We start from the raw sequence: 22,798 nt of genomic DNA on the forward strand, positions 1-22,798 counted from the left end.
TAGGCCAGTTTCCATTTCATTTCAGTTCTGCAAATACTTTACATTTAATTTCCTCATAAAATGTATCTCCTATTTCAACCTAAGGAAACATGTCAGACTTAAATGTCAGATTTTAACAATCAAATTGGGTTGATCTGTATCATTCCTCATCTTTCTGCTAAATAAGCACAGTTGAGCTATTTTAAATTAGACATTTTATTCTTAGAGTAAACTTAAGTCACCCAGCTGACTGTTTGGACATTTAGAGACTTCCATGGACGCTTCTAAATGTCCCTCATTGATAAAATGAAACTAACACTTTTTGGAATTTTCCATTTAGTCAGCAGCCAACTGGGCCAAGACCCAAAGGTTTCTTTGCTACTTTTGAACTTGACGTACACCCACATAGGCAGACCTCAACCTCCCCGTTCGGCTTGGTCAAGCCGTAAGAGATCGGGGGCCCAACAAAGCATTCGCAGTTCTAGAGCACACAGGTTTATTGGTTTTTGTAAGCTGACCAGACCATGGGGATAACTGAGCTAGATAAAAGGTGAGCTAGTCTGGAACCTACCAGTTATTTCTAATATGAAAAAAAAGTGAGCATTTTTACAAATTTTTCAAATGCAGGGAGAATTTTCCACACTTGTTAGATGCCTACGATTTACGAATAAAGTCATGTTCTGCCTGAAAGATCTCAGATTTGTCTACAACTGACTCACCTTCTACACTTATTGTCTCTGCGTACAGAAGCATGCACTTCCATAGACAACACTCACCTCAGCAAAACATGCAGTTCCACACCAAAAACAAAGAATGTTTTATGGAGAAGAAGTAAAGAAGGCGTACCTTGTTCTGCCATCATGTGTGCGAGGCCTTGAGAGGAAAAGAAAAGGAAATAAAAGAGAGACAGAGAACACTCTGATTCAATACTCTGTGGTATTGAGATGAAACATGCTTTCAGAAGGGAAAGCATGACATCCGAACACAATCACTTTCCAAAGCTTCCTGTATCTGAGCAGGAGGCTTCCTGAGAAAAATTCACACTTTTAAAGAATACTTCAACTGGGAAATCAGAACCAGAACTGACCTGGTAAGCCACCTGGTACCTCACATAACTGTAGGATTTTAGTTTTGGGGGGGGGGTTCCAGATTTGTTGCAATTTTATATTGCAAAAAACCCTGGAAAATAATGGCTCAAATCATAAAAATCCACATATTGACATGGCATTCAAGATCATGGTGATGGGATGGAAACTTTTGATTGCAACTGCACACATTAAACATAATTTTGGGATCAAAAACTATAGAAGAAAGAAGCAGCATAATTTTTCCCCAGTAATAATGTGGTAGCACTGAACAACAGAACTGGGACTGGTCTTCAATTTATTTTTTTATTTTCCAAGAAAGGCTTTGGAACATTTTTAGAAAATATTTCTACAAAAAGCTTTAAAATGTAAGTGATTTAAACAATAAATGTCTATTTTGGGCCAGAAGTTGCTGTTTGATGTTGTACCTTTTAATGACAAAAACATTTAAAAACTAGATTTTTTGAAATTCCAAAGGAATGAACTGGCTTCTTATGAAAACTAAATGCCTCTGCAGTCACATCTCCCCTTTTAAGACTGTGATGTAGTTGTTAACCCTTAAGCCAAATATCTTTTTTTAAATATTTGCAACTGCACAATGTATTCTTCCTGATTGGTCGTTTCAGGTCCCATTTCAACTCACCTGGTATGGTCTTCCTGACCCCTGTAATAAAAAGAGACAGAGAAAAGAAGCAAAGAAACCAGCATTAGAAACACACTTTGTACTTGCATGATGAATGTCATGCAACTTTTAAAACACTTTACAGTCAATGCAAATGGTTGGCAGTTTACACAATCATTTGCATCTGCTACACAGTCCAGCTTCTTAACAGTAAAGCGAGAAAGAAGAAACATTTGATTTATGACATTTGGATAGAAGAAAAGGAAGATGACCCACTGCTGACAGATTACTCAGCAAAAGAAATTATGCATTCAATATAAAGGAAATGTTCCCAGAAAAAAGTTTGATAAAAAGCCATGCAAAGTTCAGACGTTGTTGAATTTTCTGTTTTTAAACCCAAGACTTAAGAACACTCAATATCAGCATTAAACATTTTATATCAAACATTGAGCTTTGGGTGCATGATTTATTGTTATTTAAGCCCAAAGATGGCTTTACATCACACTGGGTAGATGATTTTCATCACCAAATTGAATTTTACTTTGGTTATAGAGGAGTTTCTATTTTATTGAGCTCCAGAGAAGCAATGTAGCTGCAGAATAAAATGAACAGTAATCGACTTGAGATGCATTAAATGTTCAGAGCATGGACTAATTGGGCATGTTATGGTGTTAATATGTGAACACAAGCAGATGGTGGTTGATTTGGTATGCATTAGATATTAATTCAGTTTCAACTGAGCAGCTCCAATATGGAAGAGGTCCAGTTACTTTGGGGAAAAGACATTTGTGATGAGAAAACTACTTCTTAAAAAAACATTATTTTAATTTTATCTGTGTTTACATGTTTTGAACACCACACACAAATGTTACAGAAATAGCTAAGATAATAAACAGAATAATACTGGGATTGCTTTTTGGACATTTTCTCTTTGTTCAAATGAAAAACCTGAAAACATTTCAGCTCATCTCACATTTTACCTCATTGTACTCAATGAACCCCATGCATGCAAAGCTTTGATTTACATCAAGACAATATTTACTGACCACATGAGCACAATATCAAGTTTTACTGAGTGATGCTAGACTTTTAAATCAAAACTTTATTTATGGACCAACTGTGGATACTTCCCTAACTTTTAGAGGACAATCTGAGTAAATTGTATAAAACTTCATTCTGACTTGAGATCCTTGCTGAGATTAATGAAAGAACTCTCTGCTGTTACTCTAAGTTGCCAAAGTAGACAACAGCATGGCCATCAACTTATTAATCACTAAACAGTCACAATTTACGAGTGCGTGTAAGAGAGAATGCACAGATTACACCACAAGAAATTAAAAGTTTGGAAAATAGTGCATGTAAAATAAAATGTAAGCTTTTTAGCACTTAGATCACAGTATTCTTATTATCTCATGATTTTTCTGGGAATCAGAAATTTAAATTTATGTAATGTAAATCTTGCAATTTTTTCTATAATTTTCTTTCTCGGTCTTTCGTTACGACCCAGCACTCAGGTGGATTGTGTCTGTGTGATGAACAGCTGGATTCAGTCCCCTCTCTTTGCTGCTCTGTCATTTTCTTCTCCATCTTGACCTACTTCCTCCAACAATTTCCTCCCCCTGCATTGTGCCGCTTTGTAGTATCAGATTTTGGTGAGACAGCAAGTGAGATAAAGATAGTGAAGCCATAAATATTTAATGAAGGTAATAGCCCGGAGAGCAGTCAAATCGTTGCAGGTATTTCTAACTCGTGCCTCCAGCTGCACACTGAGAAATGCCTCCTGATTAATTTCACGCAGATCATCTCACCGTGTCTTAGACAAACTTATTTATTCATCAGTGGACATATAATCCAAGTGAATGTGCTTGATTTTCTTTTACCTCTACACCCAAAAGGTGAGGTGAGGGAATCTGGGGATTAGAGCTCAGAGTGGATTACCTAAAGGATGATTCATGATGGAATTCAGAAACTGGGAAAGCGTAATTATTCAAGAGGTATTTCACCACTGCCGGATTATTAACAATGACATCTGCAGAAAAATATACCAATTACTGTGAATGCTCATCATCATCCCGAAGCTTCAGGATCTCTGATTTCACCAGGAGCTATGTTTCATGTTGATATGAACATATGGACAGCTGGAGGAACAGCAAGGAAGGCCTGCTGAAGCCATCTGGTGTCAATGGGTGTGAAACTGGACAGTTTCAGAGGACAGTTGAGACGGTGAACACTGCAAGTGTTTTACCTTCAACTTAAACAGTCAGCAATCTGATAGCAGTTATTGTGTTTAACTGGCCACAGAAACATCTTGCTGATCAGAGTGGTGTACGGTCGATTAACGCTGATTTAAAGAAGACATACTGTGAACACCACTCTTTATCAGAGGGATGGTTAAAGAAAATTAGTGACTAACAGTATTGTGAATACCAAGGAAGAGAACAAACTGTTCATGAAGAAAGTTCTGGAGAAGTAAGTTTTAAGTAGATTTATATGATAAAACAATATTGCAAGTTTTGACTATCTCAGAGAACTCTCTTCAATCCGTCACTTGAAAAGAGTATGGCACAGCTGCAAACCATGAGTGGCCATTGTAATAATTAAATATGAAGGGAGCTTCTCTCGCTCTCAAATTTGAAAAATATTTGTTTGGACCCCCCACATTCACATTACTTCACAAAAGAATTAATTTCACATACTGCAAACTCTCCAGGTTTTCCTGGTCACCTACAACAACCCACCATAACAAATAGCTACTCCAAGCATAAACTACAAAGGTAATCGCGAATGGCTGCTAAAACCAGGAAAAGATAATGGCAGTCGTATTGATATCTCATATTGTCTGACTTGTGTCATGAGGTGACAGAATATTCTGTTTAGCTATGCTAGTCGTTCAGTTGGAGTAACTGCAAAAGATATAATTGAACTGCAGACGTGTGTAAAGCGTCTTTGCTGGGGAAAAGTTGATTATTTTTCAAAATAAAATCCTCCACAAACTACTGTTAAAATGAGAAACTTAACAGACCAGTCAAGTCACCATGAGCCACACATGAAAAACAGAGCAGTTGCATGCAAATTTAGAGCCGCACATTAACCACCCCTGCTTTAGCTAATGTGCCAGACTAGCACGCATGGGATGTGTCAGTCTGAGTTGTCAATGGGAATCAGTGGGTTTCTGGTTCAATCCCCACTTCATCCACTTCTGCACGGAAGACACTTCATGCGCTTTGCCTGCTGGTGGTGGTCAGTGGTCCCGGTCCATGGCAGCCTCTCCTCGGTCAGACTGTCCCTGGGAATCTGTGTCAACTATCCAGTAGCTTGCCACCATTAGCATGTGAATGTGCCCACAAATGGGTGAATGACTGAATATAGTGAGGAGCGCTCTGGGGCCCTCTGAACATGATAAAGCACTATACAAGTACAGGCCATTTATCATTTGAAAAAATTTTATTGAGGAGAATTTGTCTGAATTTTAATTTGAACAGCAGCTCATCTGAAACACAGAGAGGAATTACTAAGATAAACGCGCAATTAAGACCAATGGTAGTTATAGAAACAAAATATGTTTCAACTTTATATTTTGGTCTCAATCTTTCAACCAACAGTCTAAAGTAGTAATTTATTAGTGACAAAATTCTGCTCAAAATTAGACCTTTAAAGCAGATTAATCTGATGGGCCATTTCGTTGTTACCATCACACAAGGCTTCCTGAAGTTAAATATTTCTTACCTAAAGTTTATATAGTTATTTCAATCAATCAATCAATCAAATTTTATTTGTATAGCACATTTCAGCAGCAAGACATTTCAAAGTGCTTTACATCATTACAAACACAGAAACACAATGCAATATAGAATCAATAATCAAAACAAAGCATTAAGTCAAGTTCCATCCATAAATTTGTAATTGATTACATTTCAAATACAATTCTAAACAGGTGGGTTTTTAGTTGAGATTTAAAAGAAGTCAGTGTTTCAGCTGTTTTACAGTTTTCTGGAAGTTTGTTCCAAATTTGTGGTGCATAGATGCTGAAAGCTGCTTCTCCTCGTTTGGTTCTGGTTCTGGGGATGCAGAGCAGACCAGAACCGGAAGACCTGAGAGGTCTGGAAGGTTCATACAACAACAGCAGATCTTTAATGTATTGTGGTGCTAAGCCGTTCAGTGATTTATAAACTAACAACAGTATTTTAAAGTCTATTCTTTGAGCTACAGGGAGCCAGTGGAGGGACTTTAAAACTGGTGTTATGTGCTCTATCTTCCTGGTTTTAGTGAGAACGCGAGCAGCAGCATTCTGGATCAGCTGCAGCTGTTTGATTGATTTGTTGGACAGACCTGTGAAGACGCTGTTGCAATAATCAATACGACTGAAGATGAACGCATGGATGAGTTTCTCTAGATCTGGCTGAGACATCAGTCCTTTAATCCTGGAAATGTTCTTCAGGTGATAGAAGGCCGACTTTGTAACTGTCTTTATGTGGCTCTGGAGGTTCAGGTCAGAGTCCATCACTACTCCCAGGTTTCGGGCCTGATCGCTGGTTTTCAGTTGTAATAACTGAAGCTGTGCATTGACTCTAGATCGTTCCTCTTTAGGTCCAAAAATAATAACTTCAGTTTTGTTTCTGTTCAACTGGAGAAAGTTTTGGCACATCCACACATTTATCTGTTCTAAGCATCTGTTCAGTGATTGGATGGGCTCTGAGTCACCTGGTGACATCCTAATGTAGAGCTGTGTGTCATCTGCATAGTTATGGTAGCTAATATTATTTCCTGTTATAACCTGAGCTAGTGGGAGCATATAAATATTGAATAAAAGGGGTCCTAGGATTGAACCTTGGGGTACCCCACATGTGACCTTTGACCTCTTTGATGAAAAGTTTTCAATTGAAACAAAGAAATCCCTGTTCTTTATGTAGGATTTAAACCAGTTAAGCACTGGACCGGAGAGTCCGACCCAACTCTCCAGTCGATTCAGTAATATATCATGATCAACAGTGTCAAAAGCTGCACTGAGGTCCAACAGAACCAGCACTGTGGTTCTGCCACAGTCCGTATTTATATGGATGTCATTGAACACTTTTACGAGGGCGGTCTCTGTGCTGTGGTGAGCACGAAAACCAGACTGGAAGGAGTCAAAGAGGTTGGTTATAGTTAGGAAGCTAGTTAATTGTTTACACACAGCTTTTTCAATAACTTTGCTGATGAATGGGAGGTTGGAGATCGGCCTGTAATTCTGCATTAGTGATTTGTCCAGATTGTTCTTTTTTATAAGTGGTTTGATTACTGCTGTTTTCAGAGCCTGGAGGAAAACGCCTGATGAGAGCGATGAGTTTACTATTTGGATCAGATCAGCAGCAATAACAGGCAGGACTTTCTTAAAGAAATTTGTGGGTAAAACATCCAGACAGCAGGAACTGGAGCTTAGTTGACTTATAATTTCCTCTAAGGTATTAAAATTAAGTAGTTGAAATTGGGTCATTTTTCCTGTATTTGTTTTGTTTGGGCACAGCATTGGTACTGACCTTATAGTGGATGTACAGATTAATCCTCTGATTTTTTGAATTTTCTCTGAAAAGAAGCTATTCAAAAAGTAATATTCTATAAACACTCATACTCCACCTTGATGCAGAGGTCTTTTGAAGTGACATGACTTACACTGCCCACCATGTTTGTGCTGACTTATATCATCTGTTGTATAAAAATGAGTCAGTACTCCCATCATCACATCAGACAGACCTCCAGTCTTCTAAATCTGACCAGGTCATCCATGATCGGTCTGGTGTGACAACAGGGCTTCATTTGTTGTGGTCTACTGCTTCTCATCATCCTGCAGCACTTTCTGCTAGCCCTGCCAACTCTGGCCTGTGTACAGTATTCCTTTTCTATGACTTTGATTTCCCTAAACTCAACATTTTACTACCTATGCCTTATAGTACATGAGAAATATATTTATATATATATATATTTACACAAGACCGTCCATTAGCAAGGTAAAAGTATCTGAACTAAAAGAGGTAGTCTTCTACTCAAATCAACCCCAATCATCAGACTTTATCTTAAAAGTGTTGTCATACGGTGTGGGCATATTGATGCAGGTTCTGGTATTGCACAAAAGTGATAATAACAAACATTTATTAATTTGTATTTTTTATCACAGTTTTGTTCAAATACATAATATACAAAACTCTGTCTTGTTTATATTGACAGAAAACTGACTTGTCTTAAGATGTTCACTTTAGTTCAGAAAATGTTTACTGTAATTTTTTTTGTTCAGCTAAAAGAATTAGCTGAACTAAATTTGTTCAGCTAATTTATTTAGCTGAACTAATACATTTTCAGAATTATTTACTTGCTATTTTCAGATAGATCAGACTCAATAACTTATGCAGTTGTCCTTGTATCTATGTCAGACCTATTTTGATTTTAAACAATCACTTATTCGAGGACTGGTATAGAAAATGGCAGAATAATTTAACACTCGTAACTCAAATTCTTAACAGAAAATTTGGGATTTATATACTTTTCAACTGCTACAAAGATGAACAGGAAACATTTCTGCATATCTTCATTATTGAAATTGCTGCAAGTTTTCCACTTTTCAAAACATTTATAACCAGCAACCTTAAACAATGACAGTTTACTCAGAGTAGTACATTTTTTAAATTCTTAGTTTTTTTCATAAGACCTTCCGACTACTTGCTGCATATGTGTGTACAAACACAGGCAAAAAAAAGACATAAATACTCTATAAAAGGCATATAACATTTTGTAAAAATAAAATATTAAAAGCGTGAATAGACTGCTCTTGCTTGCATCCTTTATACTGAAAACTTGCTGTAGAACCATTGTGCAAAACCAAGGAGGGATTATCTAACTTGAGAGTATTTTGTCTCGTCCTCCATCCTCTTTATGAGTAGTAATAAATTGCAATGACTATTTTGGTCTAAAATAGTTGTGAGCAGAGATTGATTACATGGGGAAAAGTGAGACCTGCACAATGAATGCATCTATCTGTAACATTCTATTCTGGTTAAAGATATGATGAGCAATGGGAGGGTTGATAATTGTGGACATCAGAGTAACAATGCTGGTCAGAAAAGGGTTATGGTTATACATAAAAAGGTTATACATTATGTCTACATTTCGTCAAAATAATAGCTGCCAGAATGTTAGCATTTTGCATAGTGTATCACTTTGTTACATCTCCACACTACTCCATTCATCTATATTCACTTCCTCCTTTTTCAGTAAATGAAACACCCACTATAAATCCCCATTTTGTAGATTAATTCGAGCTGGAGTCTTTGCCATCTCTATAGTTGCCCTGAGTCGAATTTGTGTTATGAATGGATGCCAGCTGCAAGGTCATCACACTTTTATGGTGTTCTCAGCTGCTTTGTACTTGCTTGGGTATAGAAATGAGTAAAACCATCACAAACTACAAGCTGGAATGCACTCGAAAAGGACAGGCGGTAACAAGATAGAATTTTCTCCTTTAAGTTACTGGAACCTTTAAATCTCTTGACTAATGCTCTATGATGTGCCTAGGTAAATGAACCCTTCCTGAAGTAAGTCAGTAACAGCAGCACGACTAGTTATAAAAGAGCACTTCCACACTGCCTACTATATCACATTTTGTCGCCAACACAGCACTGTTACAATTTCCCCTACTTTAAAGTATCAATTTGGATGTCACAATCAAAATTGTTATCTGGGATACCTCCAAACATCCTGAGGTCCAAATTTGGGAAGTAACATTCCCAGATTTGTTACTTCTTTGCAAAAAAGTTGAACTGAGGCTTGAACATTCAGCCAACTCTCTGAAATGGTAGGCAGCAGGATTGATATCTTCAACATTTCAGAGACTGATTCGCTGCTTTGCCGCATGCTATAACAAACTCTTACTGGAAACTACCTGAAAAAAATCCCTCATTTCTAACTGTGCATCCACATAATCTTCAGTCTCTGGGTATTTCTCATGTTTCAAGTAGTAAAATGTATTTTTAACATTTGTAAAACTGTGTTTTACTGAAGATCAGTTATCCCACATTACCCGAACAACAGGCACCCCACCAATCTAGCTCAGTCAGCCTCATTAAAGATGTTATTTATCTCTTAACAATAACTAATCTAAATTCTCTCAGGGCTGCTTAGGTTGCCTGCTTCCTGTCACCTATCACCACCTCGCAGGAGGCAGCCAGGCAGTCAGACAACGGAACGAGAGAGAGCCAGACATAAATCTGGAGCAGGAACAGGTTCCAACATGGAGACTGTAAATCAAGGTAGGGAAAAGCAGGCCATTATTGTACGAGGGTCAATGGTGCAGCCACTCTGAAGCGTGCTGAGTCATGCATCATGTTCCAAGGCAGTGGAAAGAAGGTAGTTGTTTAGAGGGACAAACTACTGAGAGGAAAGATGTGGAGCAATAGACGTAGGAGGGAAGATCCTACAGTAAAAGATGTGTGGAGTATTGTATTCTGTAGGGAAAAAGAAAATAAAAGACAATCATAGGTGAAAATGGAAGTGCCATGTAGCTAAAGGGAAATAACAAAAACAAAATCTTATTTTTTATTCAATTAAATTTTCATTAATAACATTTGGTCAGCTCTGGAAACCTACAGCTGAATATTCATGTTTTCCAGAAGCACCTGAGGATTTTAATCACACTTCGTGCATTTGCATGTACTGCCCTCCCACTGCATTTCAGAGTGAAGGAGCCCTTTTACTCTGCCATAATGAGCCGTCATACTACGCTTATCAAATGTCAGGTAAAACCAGATGCTGTTCCACACGAGGCTATGAAGGTTATGTATTTAAATGTTCAGATTCATATAATAAACAGGCTGTTTTGTATTGTCCTTATTCTTCTGTTGTTTTCTGGAGTTCTGAGACTTCCAGACATTGAGTCAGAGAAAAATTTACATTATCAAACAATTATTAAGGTGTATTTTTAAAAGTAAAATAATGAAATACAAGAAGACGTAAATTATTTAAAAAAATAGTCCTTCTTTCAAGATATTTGAGAAATACAAGACAATCAAAATGCCCAGCATTTTCAATAGTAATATATAAAACTATCAATTGTGACAGCTTGCATAAGAGTAAGTTAACTCAGCCATCCTTAATGATGGTTTGATTTTATCCTTCTACAATCTAAAGATTTCTATAAATGCAGAACAACCCAACAGCATCCAGTAACTAACTTGACCTTACAGTAAAGACACCCCGCTGTCTATGCACAGATAATCTCCATGAACTCGAACTCAGACTCCACAGGCCCTGTTACCACGCTAAATGTTAATTACAGAACAATTAAGGAATGAATGGGTATGTTTTTTAAATTTTTTTGACAGTTTATAAGAGAAAGCCTATAATCTCTAAAACATCATGTGGCAGCACAGCTTGCAACGTTGCATCTAAATGAAGGCTTCTGGAATAATGCCCTTTGAACAGATACCAAATTAGAGATGTCTGGCCTTAAACCACAGCAACATGTATGGAGAAAACCAAACAGCACATAAGCACAAATGCCTCATACCAACCATCATAAAAAGTAATGGAGAGCTTGATAGGTATTTTCCTTTCGAACCTAAATAAAAGAAAGAACCACAGACAACGTATATGAATTTTACGTGGAGCTTTTGCAAAAGGGAAGGCTCTATCAAACTTCTCCTCCGATCAGTTCCACAGAGCGTTCTGGGCTGCCCTTACAACGGCTCCTGTTTTTATTGTCAAAGAAGGACAGGCAAGGGGGCAGTCAGGAAAAACAACAGAGGTCATAAAGCTTCTAACCCAAACATCTAACAACCCAGGTCCAGATGTGATATCTGATCAAAGGTCTGAGCCCGGTTCAAATCTCGGTCAATACTGTCAAGAAAACAAAATACGACTGCTCACAGGTGTTTACTAAATTAGGAGGTGTTCTTGCAAAAGGGTTTAAAGTCTGAGAAACTCAGTGTTATCTATTTCTCGTAAAGTTGAACAGACAGTAGTGACCTCCAGGTCATTTAAAGAAGAGAACACTTTAAACAGAAAATCACAAAGATCTATAGACTTAATGTGAACTAGAGTAAGAAAATAAAATGATAATACTAAAAAATCTCTAACAGAGCTCATTACTTGGTTTGCAACCACAGGAGCTGAGCAGTCAAAGAGTAAAGCACAAACTCCTCTAAATACCAAAGTATTCCAAAGTCAAATCAGGTATAAACTGTCCAACCAGTAAAGCTTGGCTCAAATTAAGTCATCAAACAATCATCCAAAACGGATTGGCTGGAATAAACATCACAATGTTGCCATGGCCTTGACAAAGTACAAACCTAAACATTAGGAAAATGTTGCGATGAGACCTTCACAAAGCTATCAGATAAGAAGTAAGATGGAGCAACCAGATCATGGGATGTACTTTAATTTTTCACAAATTTTTACATTTTTGCCTCACATAAGTGAGTATGTGTGTTTTTGTGGGCATGTGGTTCAGCTAAAATCAATTTTAAAGCTAGTGAGGCAAGATATTTTTTCTGAGATTTTGATACACTAGAATCAAAAAAAGGGGCATGATTTCTTTTGCTTGAGGCTCCTGTCAACTTGGTGTTGATCAATGTAAAAATATGCCTCTCCTTGTGTTATACACATTGAAATACATCAAATTAAGAATATCTGACAAACACGTTTCCCCACAGGGACAGTAAACTGCTACATATTTAATCAGTTGACAAATGTAACAGGAAAAACCCCACCAAGATGGATTAAAAAAATATAATAATTTTTGAATTCCAGATTTGCTACCAATTTGTCTAGATGCTGAGGATTTGGAAACCACCCAAATGGGTTTAAATTTCTAATTTACATTAGGAGAAAGACTTCTCAATGAGAGACAAAGAAGGAAAAAAACAGTAGAATAAATATATTCAAACAAATCACACCTGATCTGAATTAATTATAGAGAAACTTTCCCATCTAAGTAGTATTGATTATCTTATAAGGCAGTAGATTATTGCGTCTCCTCAGCAGCTGGATTTGGAAACTTGAAGAATGTGTATTGATTGTGAATAATTAAGTCCATGGTTGGAGTTTTATTTTTACAGCGGATTAAAAAAAGATGCCTGAATCTGTTTAATGTGGTGCCTGATTACAATTTTACTGAATATTCTCAGCACCCGACTCATCCAGCGACAGGAAGTTTCAAAGTAAGGCAGATGAAAGTCTCTGGTATTTGGCCAGCAGGGAGGGGAAATGAGTAAAAGGCTTTGCTTTTAATAGAAATCAATTTTAGCTTGCCAGCTGCAGTGCAGAGCAAGTGAAACACGCAGAAATCTCTGCACAAAGGGATGTGATATAAAAACACCTGCCATCTCGTGATTGGGTGAAGAAAAACGGCTCAGGAGGTTTCATTCTCTCCAGAGGCGCCCTTATCACTGCCTGCAGGACCGATGCCATTAACCTGGGCCTCCCTGGTTAACTGTGCTTTGATTAGCTTTCTGATTTTACAGCACAGCTGATACAATGATACTGGGTAGAAGAGCAGAAACAGTCTACACAGAAAAAAAAAAACCCTAGTGATTGAAAAAAATTTAACTTTAAAGACTTGTGTGCCAACAAGCCTACACCCTTGAACTGATATAAGGAACTTTTATATAAAGCTATAATTAAAATAGGTTTCTTTGGTTCTTCAGAACAAAAAGCAACAAATTATCACTGTTGATCTTACTTTTTTCACCTTTTGTTGTCACCACCAGAACAGTGCAAATTCATTACTTATGAGAACTGCAGACTCAATGCCACTTTCATAATTTTACTGTTTTACCAGTTTTATATTGGTTTATTCTTACAACACCATTTAAATCCATTGAGTTCTGGTGCAAAGGTTTTGAGATAAAAGGCCTCTGTTATAGTATTACAAGAAACATTGACAAACCTGAGGGTAAAATCAATAACTTACAATAAAAGTTATATGTTTTATTTAAAAAAAAGGTTTGCTAACTATTTATAGCTTATTATGTTTACTAAAAGCAGTTTTAAGGTCTGATTAATTAATTGGCCAAAATGAATCGAAGGGGAGTGTGTTTCACAACTGGAGCTATGAGATGATACAGCAAAAAAAAAGAGAGAAAAACTGGAGTCTTCTCTTACCTTCATTACAGAAGCGGCCCTTGTATTTCGTCTGGGAGCAGTCGCAGACCGATTCTCCGTCTATCACCATGCACGTTCCACCGTTCTCACATGGGTTGACAGTGCACCAACCTTCTGACTCCAGGGGCACCTTAAGGCTTCCCAGGAACAGGGGCTGAGAGCTGCCAAACTTGAGGTCTGTAATTGTTCCCCTGAAGGGTTGCATGGTTCGCACCGTAGGCAGTGTAAGTGCACCGTTGCGGATATCCTGAGGTACTCCACCCAGGAACAGGTCGCTGACTATTTTCATGAACTGACGCTGAGGTTTTACCTCATCGGCTTTGGCCTGGCCGTCCAGCACCAGTACTGTGCGCAGGTTATACCTGCTCAGCGTGGCGGCATGCCAGCTGCCGTCATCCACCCGCCTGTCGGAAACAACCGTGGACTCAGCGCAGTCAATGCTGAAGCGCAGCTGCAGTCGACCCTCCACCACCCCCAGCTGCAGAAAGTCACAGTATCCTCCATCATCGAAGTACAGCAGCAGTGACTCTGAGGCCTCTGTCTTGAACTGAAAGCTGAGGTCACCGCGGGTGCTGGCGTCCCAGCGGAGGTAGCGTGCCCACTGGCCTGGAGTACCTAAAAATTCCAATCCCAAACAAGAGCTCAGGAATAACTGCAGTGTGATAGAAAAGCCTACAAGATCCATAGCTGCAAAGAGTTAATCCAAGAAAATGTCCAACAGGGATTCAATGGGATGGAAAACTTCTAGCTGAATTTCTGGAATCCACTTTTATCCACAATAGGTGTTGAGATATATACATATAGATATTTCTTATAAAAAAATATGCTTTTAAAGGGAACAAAGAGATAGAAGGATAACAGTCGTTGGCGTTAACAGTCTTAAGAGTAAGAAATTGTCCAGATGCTGCAAGGCAGTGATCATGCAGAGGAATCCTTTTCTGATTTTTATGCTTTTTTAATCTTCAGAGCATTATTTCTGGTGTAAGGTCTGATCCAATATTCTTCTCTGGTTCTCAGGGAAAGTGGAATTTCCTCCATGTTTTTAGATGTGAAGTGGAGGTATGAGAGGATCCAGGGTTTCATTACTGTTAGAAGAAAAAAGAACAATGGACAATCAGCAAACCATCATCAACATTTCATTTAATTAATATTTTCAACATTTACCCCGAATAAATCTCCTTAAGGCTTCTAATTATAAATATTTCTGCCTGGCCTCTTCCTGAAACAGGTCAGACCACTCAAATAGTTGAAAGTCTTATTTCATCTTTTTTTATTACAATTTCTTCCCACAATCTTTCCAGTCTTGGAAAGTCTTTCAGAATCTCTAAGAGCAAGATTTAAATCCATCGTCCAATATCTAAGATTGCAGGAGGCAGTAGGTACAGGAGGGAAATCCAGATATTGCAAGGCACAGTTAGTGACACTCTACAGCTTCAGTTGGGAAATCCAGAGGTGTTCCCAGGCCAGAAGGGATATATAAATATAAAAATAGTCATTCCACCGGTTTCTAGGTTAGTGAAAGAAAGATCTGGTTCAGCTCTTTCTTCACTACGACAGTGCCCAGTCCCATCTCTTAACAAAATCCTACTATAACTTGAGAACAAGACATCAAATTCAACTCCAACTCAACTCCTCCAACTGATGCAGGTTGTGACTGTGACACAAAAGGTGCGATTCAGCACGTTCTCATTGAGAACAACAAAAATAAAAAAAACACAAAAATAGTTACATTTGCATTTCTCTGAAAATACCTATATGTGCAATCATATAAGAAATTCAAACTAAAGAGACCCCTTCAGTTCCAGCTTTGCAAGAATTGTTTAGAACTGAAATACACACAATTGAATACAATAAGAACAAAATTGAAACTGTAACTATGTAAAAAACAAGAGTCTATCAAAATACCAGCTTAGTCAGGTAATCCCCAATGTTTTATGACTTCTTTCAACTGAATGGTGTGCCTACTGTAAAGTGTTGCTGAGCTATGCAGCTCAAATGTTGTCACTCCTAAAAAAATTACATTAATATCTACAAGATTTTAACTTGTTTTGAACCTACCAGGCATTTATTTCATGACCAAACAAGTTCCATGTCAAGTTGAAGCCAGAACTCATTTTAAAAACCTCATTTTGTATAAAGTAGAGCAAATGAGCAGAGGAAAAGCTTTTAAACCTGCTGCAACAAACATAAAAAGGGACTATGATGCTTTACTCATCTAGTGAAAAATGATTTGATGTCATCACTTGTGCCTGTGAAAGAGCCGCATTCTTCCTCCTCCAGAGGTTGTTTGGAGTTATCGGTCATCTGCTGGGTAAATTAGTCTCATTATTCTCATGGCACAGAATGATTATGACTCAGCCAGGCAGACTGCCTTTATCTGATGACCAGACTGCAGAGAAAGCTTTCTGCCAAATCCAGCTGAATAATAGGATTTGCAGGAAAAACACAACTACATTCTGAAGCCGAACGGCATAAATGCTGCTTTACATATTTCAGTATAAGTGCTAGAGATGATTAAGGTAAAACAATTTTAAGTTACATATATTTTATTTTCTGAAATATTCATTACTATTATTATTATTATTATTATTTTCCTTTTGTAAAACCAAACTCATGCAAATCATAATATTATAAGTAGGGATGCTCCAATCAGGTTTTTTGCTGCCGGTTCCGATACCGATCATCCATGAGGCCGAACTCTGGTGATCACTGATCACTCCTGTCCCTGGAATGGCTGTTAATTTTTGGCTTTAGGTATAAATGATACTGTTATCTGGCAAAATGGAAAAATTATCTGGCAATAAATTCACCCAATTTAGACATAATAGACATATTTTAATACATATCTAAAATCTTCTTTTTTTTTTTTAAGCTGTTCGGTGTGAGAGTTCATTGTCTGGTGGAGGTTGCGCGGCTCTACGTCTGTGAAATATTACTACCAGTAGCGCATAGCGGCGGTCCAAGAGCGAGAGCGGAACCAGCGTATTACACCCCGAGCTCGAAGGCTTGAATTATTTTTCGGATAATCGGTTTAGCTTTCTGACCGGGATGCTAATCCAGGTGAGTGTTGCTAGTTGTGCGCTGCTTTACCTGCTATCTGGTTGCTCCGGATGTCCTTTTGTTCCTGCATTGAGCCTTGATATAGCCAAACTCCCGTCAAGTGCTTCTCTTGATGTGTTGATGCATTTTGTGGTGCTTCTCCCCCGACGTAATTTTCCGCGCAAATGTCCCCATTCACTCTCAGAGCGTTATAGTTCCACACTACAGTATTTGTTGCCGCGCGCTTGCGCAGTGTGAAGGACAGAGGAAATCATCTGCACCCGCAGGCTGCGAAATTAAATGTGATCGATTTTGGTGATCGACAACAAAAGACAATGATCGGCGACCACCGATCATACACTTTTTCACGGAAATCGGCCGATAATGATTGGTGGCCGATCGATCGGCACACCTCTAATTATAAGGTAATGTTTTACATTTTTATACTGGCCTTAAAGATACAGAGGAGGTAGAAGCCATCTTGGTTTGACATTTCAGACCAGAATCATTGAATTACTAAGATTACAGTTTTTTTCTTAAAAATGTTGCAATAAGACAAAGAAAAAAAATGCATGTTTGGAAAATGTTGGCATATGTAACACAAGCATCCTCGGCATCTATAATACAGATTTGGGTTGTTTCATGTTAGATGTTATGTTTTATAGCCTATGTGCACAGTGTATGTAGGATTTCTAAAATTAAATTGATGTGTCCTCTCTGTACAGCTATTTGGTAATATTTTCATAGAAGCCAGGCTTTTCATCCGACAATATTTTTATTTTTATGTCTCAGGGTAATATCAAAGTTGCCCTTTTATCCCAAAAAATAAAGTCAAGATTTTGCAGGAAAGAAATAATGTTGTCTAGGGAAAAATGCTTTATTTTGGGCTCAACAGATGGCTAATATTTTAAATATGCACTTTTGTTTTCCATCCAGCTTTATCTAATTATTGCAAGACGACAACACATATATTCTCATACTGAGTTAATATTCTTGTTATTCAGGGAAAACAGCACCCAGAATGTCTATATCGGGAAAGCTGTCCATATCTGAGCTGATCTAAACTTTATTTTTCTCTAGGTTTTGCATCTCCTAAAATAAGTTAACAGGTTGCATTTTAATCAATCCAACTAATTAAAAAAGTAGGTGAAGCCTACTTTTTTGTCAAACCACTCAGGAGTCCTTTAGATGAACAGGGAAAGCCATGCCGGTCCAGAAAAACCTGAATTGCTGAAAACTGAGAAGAAACTGCAGATTAAGCTGATGCTGATAATAACCCACTAACCGGGTTAGTCTTCACAGGGGCTCTCACAGGACCTTATTTATAGGGAAGTAAACACACGAGGGACGACCAGCTGACGTTCTGTCTCAGAAACCTGCTCAGCAGAGGAGACAATTCAGTTTCCTGTTTCAGCATTTCAGAGCTGAGACTTTAAGACGTGACAAAAGAGTCTCAGTGGAGGAAAACTTTCAGTGAGCAGAATGGGGTGTTGCAAAACCTAAGGATGAAGTTTGGTATCCGAGCACAGTGTGTTACAGATGTATGCTTTCTTCAAACTTGAATGTTAATGGTTGTATTTCAAACAGAAGGATTGGAGAAAGAAAAATGACAGATATGTTGCTTCTGAACCTATCAAATGACACGATCAATAAAACTCCATCCTGCTTGGTTATTTTTTATAAACTCTAGATGTGTCTGTCTCTGTCAAGGTGAAGACACAAATGAGCCGAAATGTGAACTTCAGTTTGTACTGCTCCTTCTGTCATCTGACCATATGTGATCATGAGATATGGATCATGAAAGATAGAGATCCTGGACACAAGCAGCTGAAAGAGCTTCCTCAGTAAGGTGGCCATGCGCGGCCTTAAATATAAAGTAAGAAGCTTGGAGTGGAGCTGCTGCTAAATCATGTTGTGGTTCAGGCATCTGAAGCGATTCTTCCATGAAATCTATCTTTGGAGGTAATTCAGTCACATCCCAGCAGGAGGAGACCTTGTGGCAGACCAAGAACTCTCTGGATGGACTTCTAACCCGAGGAAACACAGCAAGTCTGCTGTTTGAGTGCTGCTGTTCTGCTACAACACATCTGATGGAAATTAGCAGGCTCATTCAGAAACAGTTGAAGCTACAAGCTATTTCAACAATGTAATTCAGACTCGGTGGAGCATAAATAGATTTCCAATATGACTGTTGAGAAGGGGGAAAGTCCAAACCAGCTCCAGGATGGCCCCGGAGAATGAGGATGTGTTGGTTTCCCTCCTGAACTGGTTCCCACCAGAATAAAATAGACTCTGTTAAGACTGATTACTGCACATTGATGGTTTGAATGCAGTACAGAGACTTTCTGATCTGATAGAAATGCTTAACGTTACAAGCGGGACGCTAGAAATAAAATGAGTCCAACATGGGATCAAAACTAGGATGCTGCAGCTGGGAACAACAATACAGAGCATTAGATAACAACTGACAGTACTGACTGCACAAGGATTCTTGAGTTCTGGATCCAGGAAATCAAAAGAGAAACACACCAATCTGCAGACATATTTTATAATATCCGAGGAGCTCTGCATAAGGCTCAGCAGAACCAGAAGGGGCTCAAACAACTGCAGCAATTAGTCTATTCTCCAAATCAGCCAGCTCTGAGGAATAATGCTCCCTTGCTGTTTTTCATCTTTAGGTTGTAGCAGTTAAAAAGCTTTTCACCATGTAGTTCTGCTGATCAGAGAGTCATTACTGCCATTTACCTGAGAAACACTGTGTGCAGGTGAGAAGTTACTGCTGGTCACTGAGCACAGCAGTGCAAGGCGGCTTTCTTTCTAATTTGTCTTTGTAACAACCCGTACTGCTCAGACAGCAGACGGCTGTAATGGCCATGTTAGACAGGTTCAAGTTGGTGAACATGGTTTCACTTTAACACAGATAACGCTGAGAGCTTCTCAGTTTAATCCACAGAGCACATTGCTGAAACAGAGCAACCCAAAACTGTCAGCAGGCGGTCAGAGACGTTCATTTTTGTCTCTATGCATTCACAGGGGAAAAATGCTTATCACAAGCAGTCATTGGGCAACAGCTTGAGTAAAACCTGGACAGGTTGCTATGGAAACATACTAGAACAAACAACAATGTGCACACACACTCATACCTAAGGATAGTTTAGAGAGCCCAACGATCAATCATATTTTTGGCCTCTGGGAGGAACGCAGACTTAAGTCCCAGAATTCAAACCCAGGACATAGTTAGTGCAGCCTAGACATGAATTATGGCTTTTTATTCAATAATAAATAAAGAAAAAAACCATTTCTGACTCTTACTTCTGTAGATATTTATCAATCTGTTGTGTAATTTATGACTTCTTCAGGTTAATTCTTTTCAGGCACAAAATATTTCAGCTGGAGCCACAAGATTTTGACCTATAACATACAAACCACAGTTTAATATCTTCTGATATTGCCACCCTAAATCAGAGCTAAACTGGATCTGTTTGTCTGTAAAAACACTCTGATTGTGTACAATTTAAATAGAAACCAAAACAATATAAGGTTGCATTTGGGCTGAAATTAAGCCTAGGCGCAAATTCAAACTGGAAGACTCTCTAGCCCCACCTGCATCATCCAATTGGCGCATCCCGCTCATCGCCGCCGACCTATCAACGCTGGACCAAGCCACGTCACGGCCAATCACCGACCAAGCCCCAGTTGATAAGGACCTCCATCCATGGCTCAACCATCCTCCACCCCTGCTCCACCTCCACTCTCCCAGGCACACATCATCCACCAACCTCCACCACCAGTGTCGGGCCCTGGGGGATGACATTCCTAACCAACATCGGGAATGCTCATCCGAGCTTATTGCAATTCACAGCTCGATGTCCTCAGCCGGGGCCCGAGCGCCAAAGAACTTTAATTTATGTATGTCAATAAACCCTTTTAATCGCTGTCATTCTCTGTCTGAGTCTCTCCAGACTGAATTTTTAGATGAGTGCAGTTTGTGCAACTATCTTTCCAATTTTAGTTGGTTTAATGTTTGGGGGCAAAAAAAAAGAACTACATGGTAAGAAATCTCCAAACTATTAAAAAAATGTGATTAAAGCTAATTAACCTTGACATTTAGTCTGAAGTAACACATTTTCACTGGTGAATGTGTATGAGAGAGAAAGTTGAATGTATTGAGCCAGACCCGAAATATTTCAGTTTAAGTGACTATTGTGGAATGTTAACTTCTTTCCCTATGGAAAATACTCATTCCTCATGATTTACAGGTGGGAATTGTTTTTTTTTTTTTGTTTGTTTGTTTGTTTGTTTTTTTTGGTGCACTTTTAACAGAGAAGATAATATATTAATGTTTTATTGCTTTTTAACTGAAAAATAAAATGTCTAAGATTTTTGATAAAACTGTCTTTACATAACCAACAACTGACTGGTATTGAACATTTTTTTATTTAGTGTGCATTTAATACAATCCTTGTCTGAGAAAGCTTTAAAACTGTGAAAAGTTTAATCTTTGAGAGTTAAAACTAACCCAGACAACTGTGATAGTAAAACCTGTCCAACACACTCTGACCTCGTCAAGTTTTAGTGCCTCTGCATTCAGATGATATTTGGGTGTTGGATTCTTCCTGTTGAAACAAACTGTGAATCCAACAACTGAGAACGTTTAGGTCTCACCAGATTGTGTTCATTAACTGCAGAGGACAGGAGTCAGGTTCAGCATAATGACGTGTTTCGTTTCTGTGATAGTCTTCAGTTTCCAGCTAAAAACTTTTTAAGTTGCGTTTTTCAACTACATTTTATTGGCCATTGTTTTAATACTTTTCTGGATTATCTAATATTTTAAAAACGTTATGAATAGATATATTTTTGTATCTTTTATGATACTGACAGTAGATGGTTTAAAAATCTTCTACTGTATTTCAAAATGTCCTAATGTGTTTTGTTAAATGCTCCTTTTAGATTTTGACCAAACTGAAATTTGTAGGTGTACTTTTGTTACTGGAACATTAATCCAACACTCAGAGGAGTTTTCTCTTCTCCCAAAAAGTTCTGAATCTATGCCACCCCCTTGTTCTACGATTTCCTTTATACAGAGGATCTGAACCCTCGGCTATTAAGAAACGATTGCTTCCTGGAGGTGTGGACTCTGTTGACAACAGAAATTCCTTTGAACAATTTAATTTGATGCAGAATCAAATTTTAGCTTAATCAAAAAACTCAGATGTAAAAAAATAGCTGAGGCTTAAAACATTTGGAAGTTGCAGATTATTTCTGAAAAGGGAAAGCAGGGAAAAGCAGGGAGGGAAAATGAAAATACAAAATCTCAGTAAAAATGGTGCAGAAATTTTTTTTTTCTTTATTTGCAATCAAGTTTTTCCAGGCCAATATGATTTCTGGATTTCCTTTGGGTTCTGATCTGCCATTTTTGATTTTGAGATACGGAGTTGTTGTATTTTTTTTCCGCATTTCTTTGGCCCCTGATAGTTAATTAATTATCTAATTTTATTAAACTCAAAGAAGTGCATTAATGGACATGGCAGACACAAATGGTGGATTCAATTTTAAATCTTTAAAATCAAAAGAAATCACTTCACTTTTCAAGCTTTATTTTTAAAAGGGAAGCTTTCTTAAAATGTATCTATCGAGATTTTCAGTCAGATTTGAAAACAAGATTATTACCCACTTATTTTTGTATCATGCAATATTGTTTAATCCTAAATGACAATCAAATGTGACTATTTTTATGGTTTTGTATCCAAAATTAAGAACAGCTTTGTTTAATATAAAGCCATACCAACTGTGAGATTGTAATTTTTCTTTTCTTATTGTCGTTTGTAATTCAAAATGCATTTGCAAGACCCACCTGTCTTTGCAGCAGATCACCACGCCACCCTGCAGACACGCGCACACACGCTACGCACTCATGCACATGCAGTGTAAACTCATGTTTACCAAA

At 38.1% G+C, this 22,798-nt stretch overlaps 1 protein-coding gene across 10 annotated transcripts in view; it reads right to left on the reverse strand.

Moving 5' to 3' along the window:
* The window catches only part of nrxn3a (neurexin 3a), a 123,728-nt gene that overhangs the window by 94,949 nt on the left and 5,981 nt on the right, over positions 1-22,798 (reverse strand). For all 10 annotated transcript variants that reach the window (XM_028000329.1, XM_028000327.1, XM_028000328.1 and 7 more), the window contains exons 2-4: positions 13,813-14,897; positions 1,708-1,728; positions 826-852 (exon numbers count right to left, since the gene is read on the reverse strand). In XM_028000329.1, the coding sequence (XP_027856130.1) occupies positions 826-852; positions 1,708-1,728; positions 13,813-14,497 (733 nt within the window). In that variant the 5' untranslated portion in view covers positions 14,498-14,897. The remainder of the gene's footprint in view (positions 1-825; positions 853-1,707; positions 1,729-13,812; positions 14,898-22,798) is intronic.

The sequence above is a fragment of the Xiphophorus couchianus genome, chromosome 19 (assembly GCF_001444195.1).
Source record: "Xiphophorus couchianus chromosome 19, X_couchianus-1.0, whole genome shotgun sequence".
Lineage (NCBI taxonomy): Eukaryota > Metazoa > Chordata > Actinopteri > Cyprinodontiformes > Poeciliidae > Xiphophorus > Xiphophorus couchianus.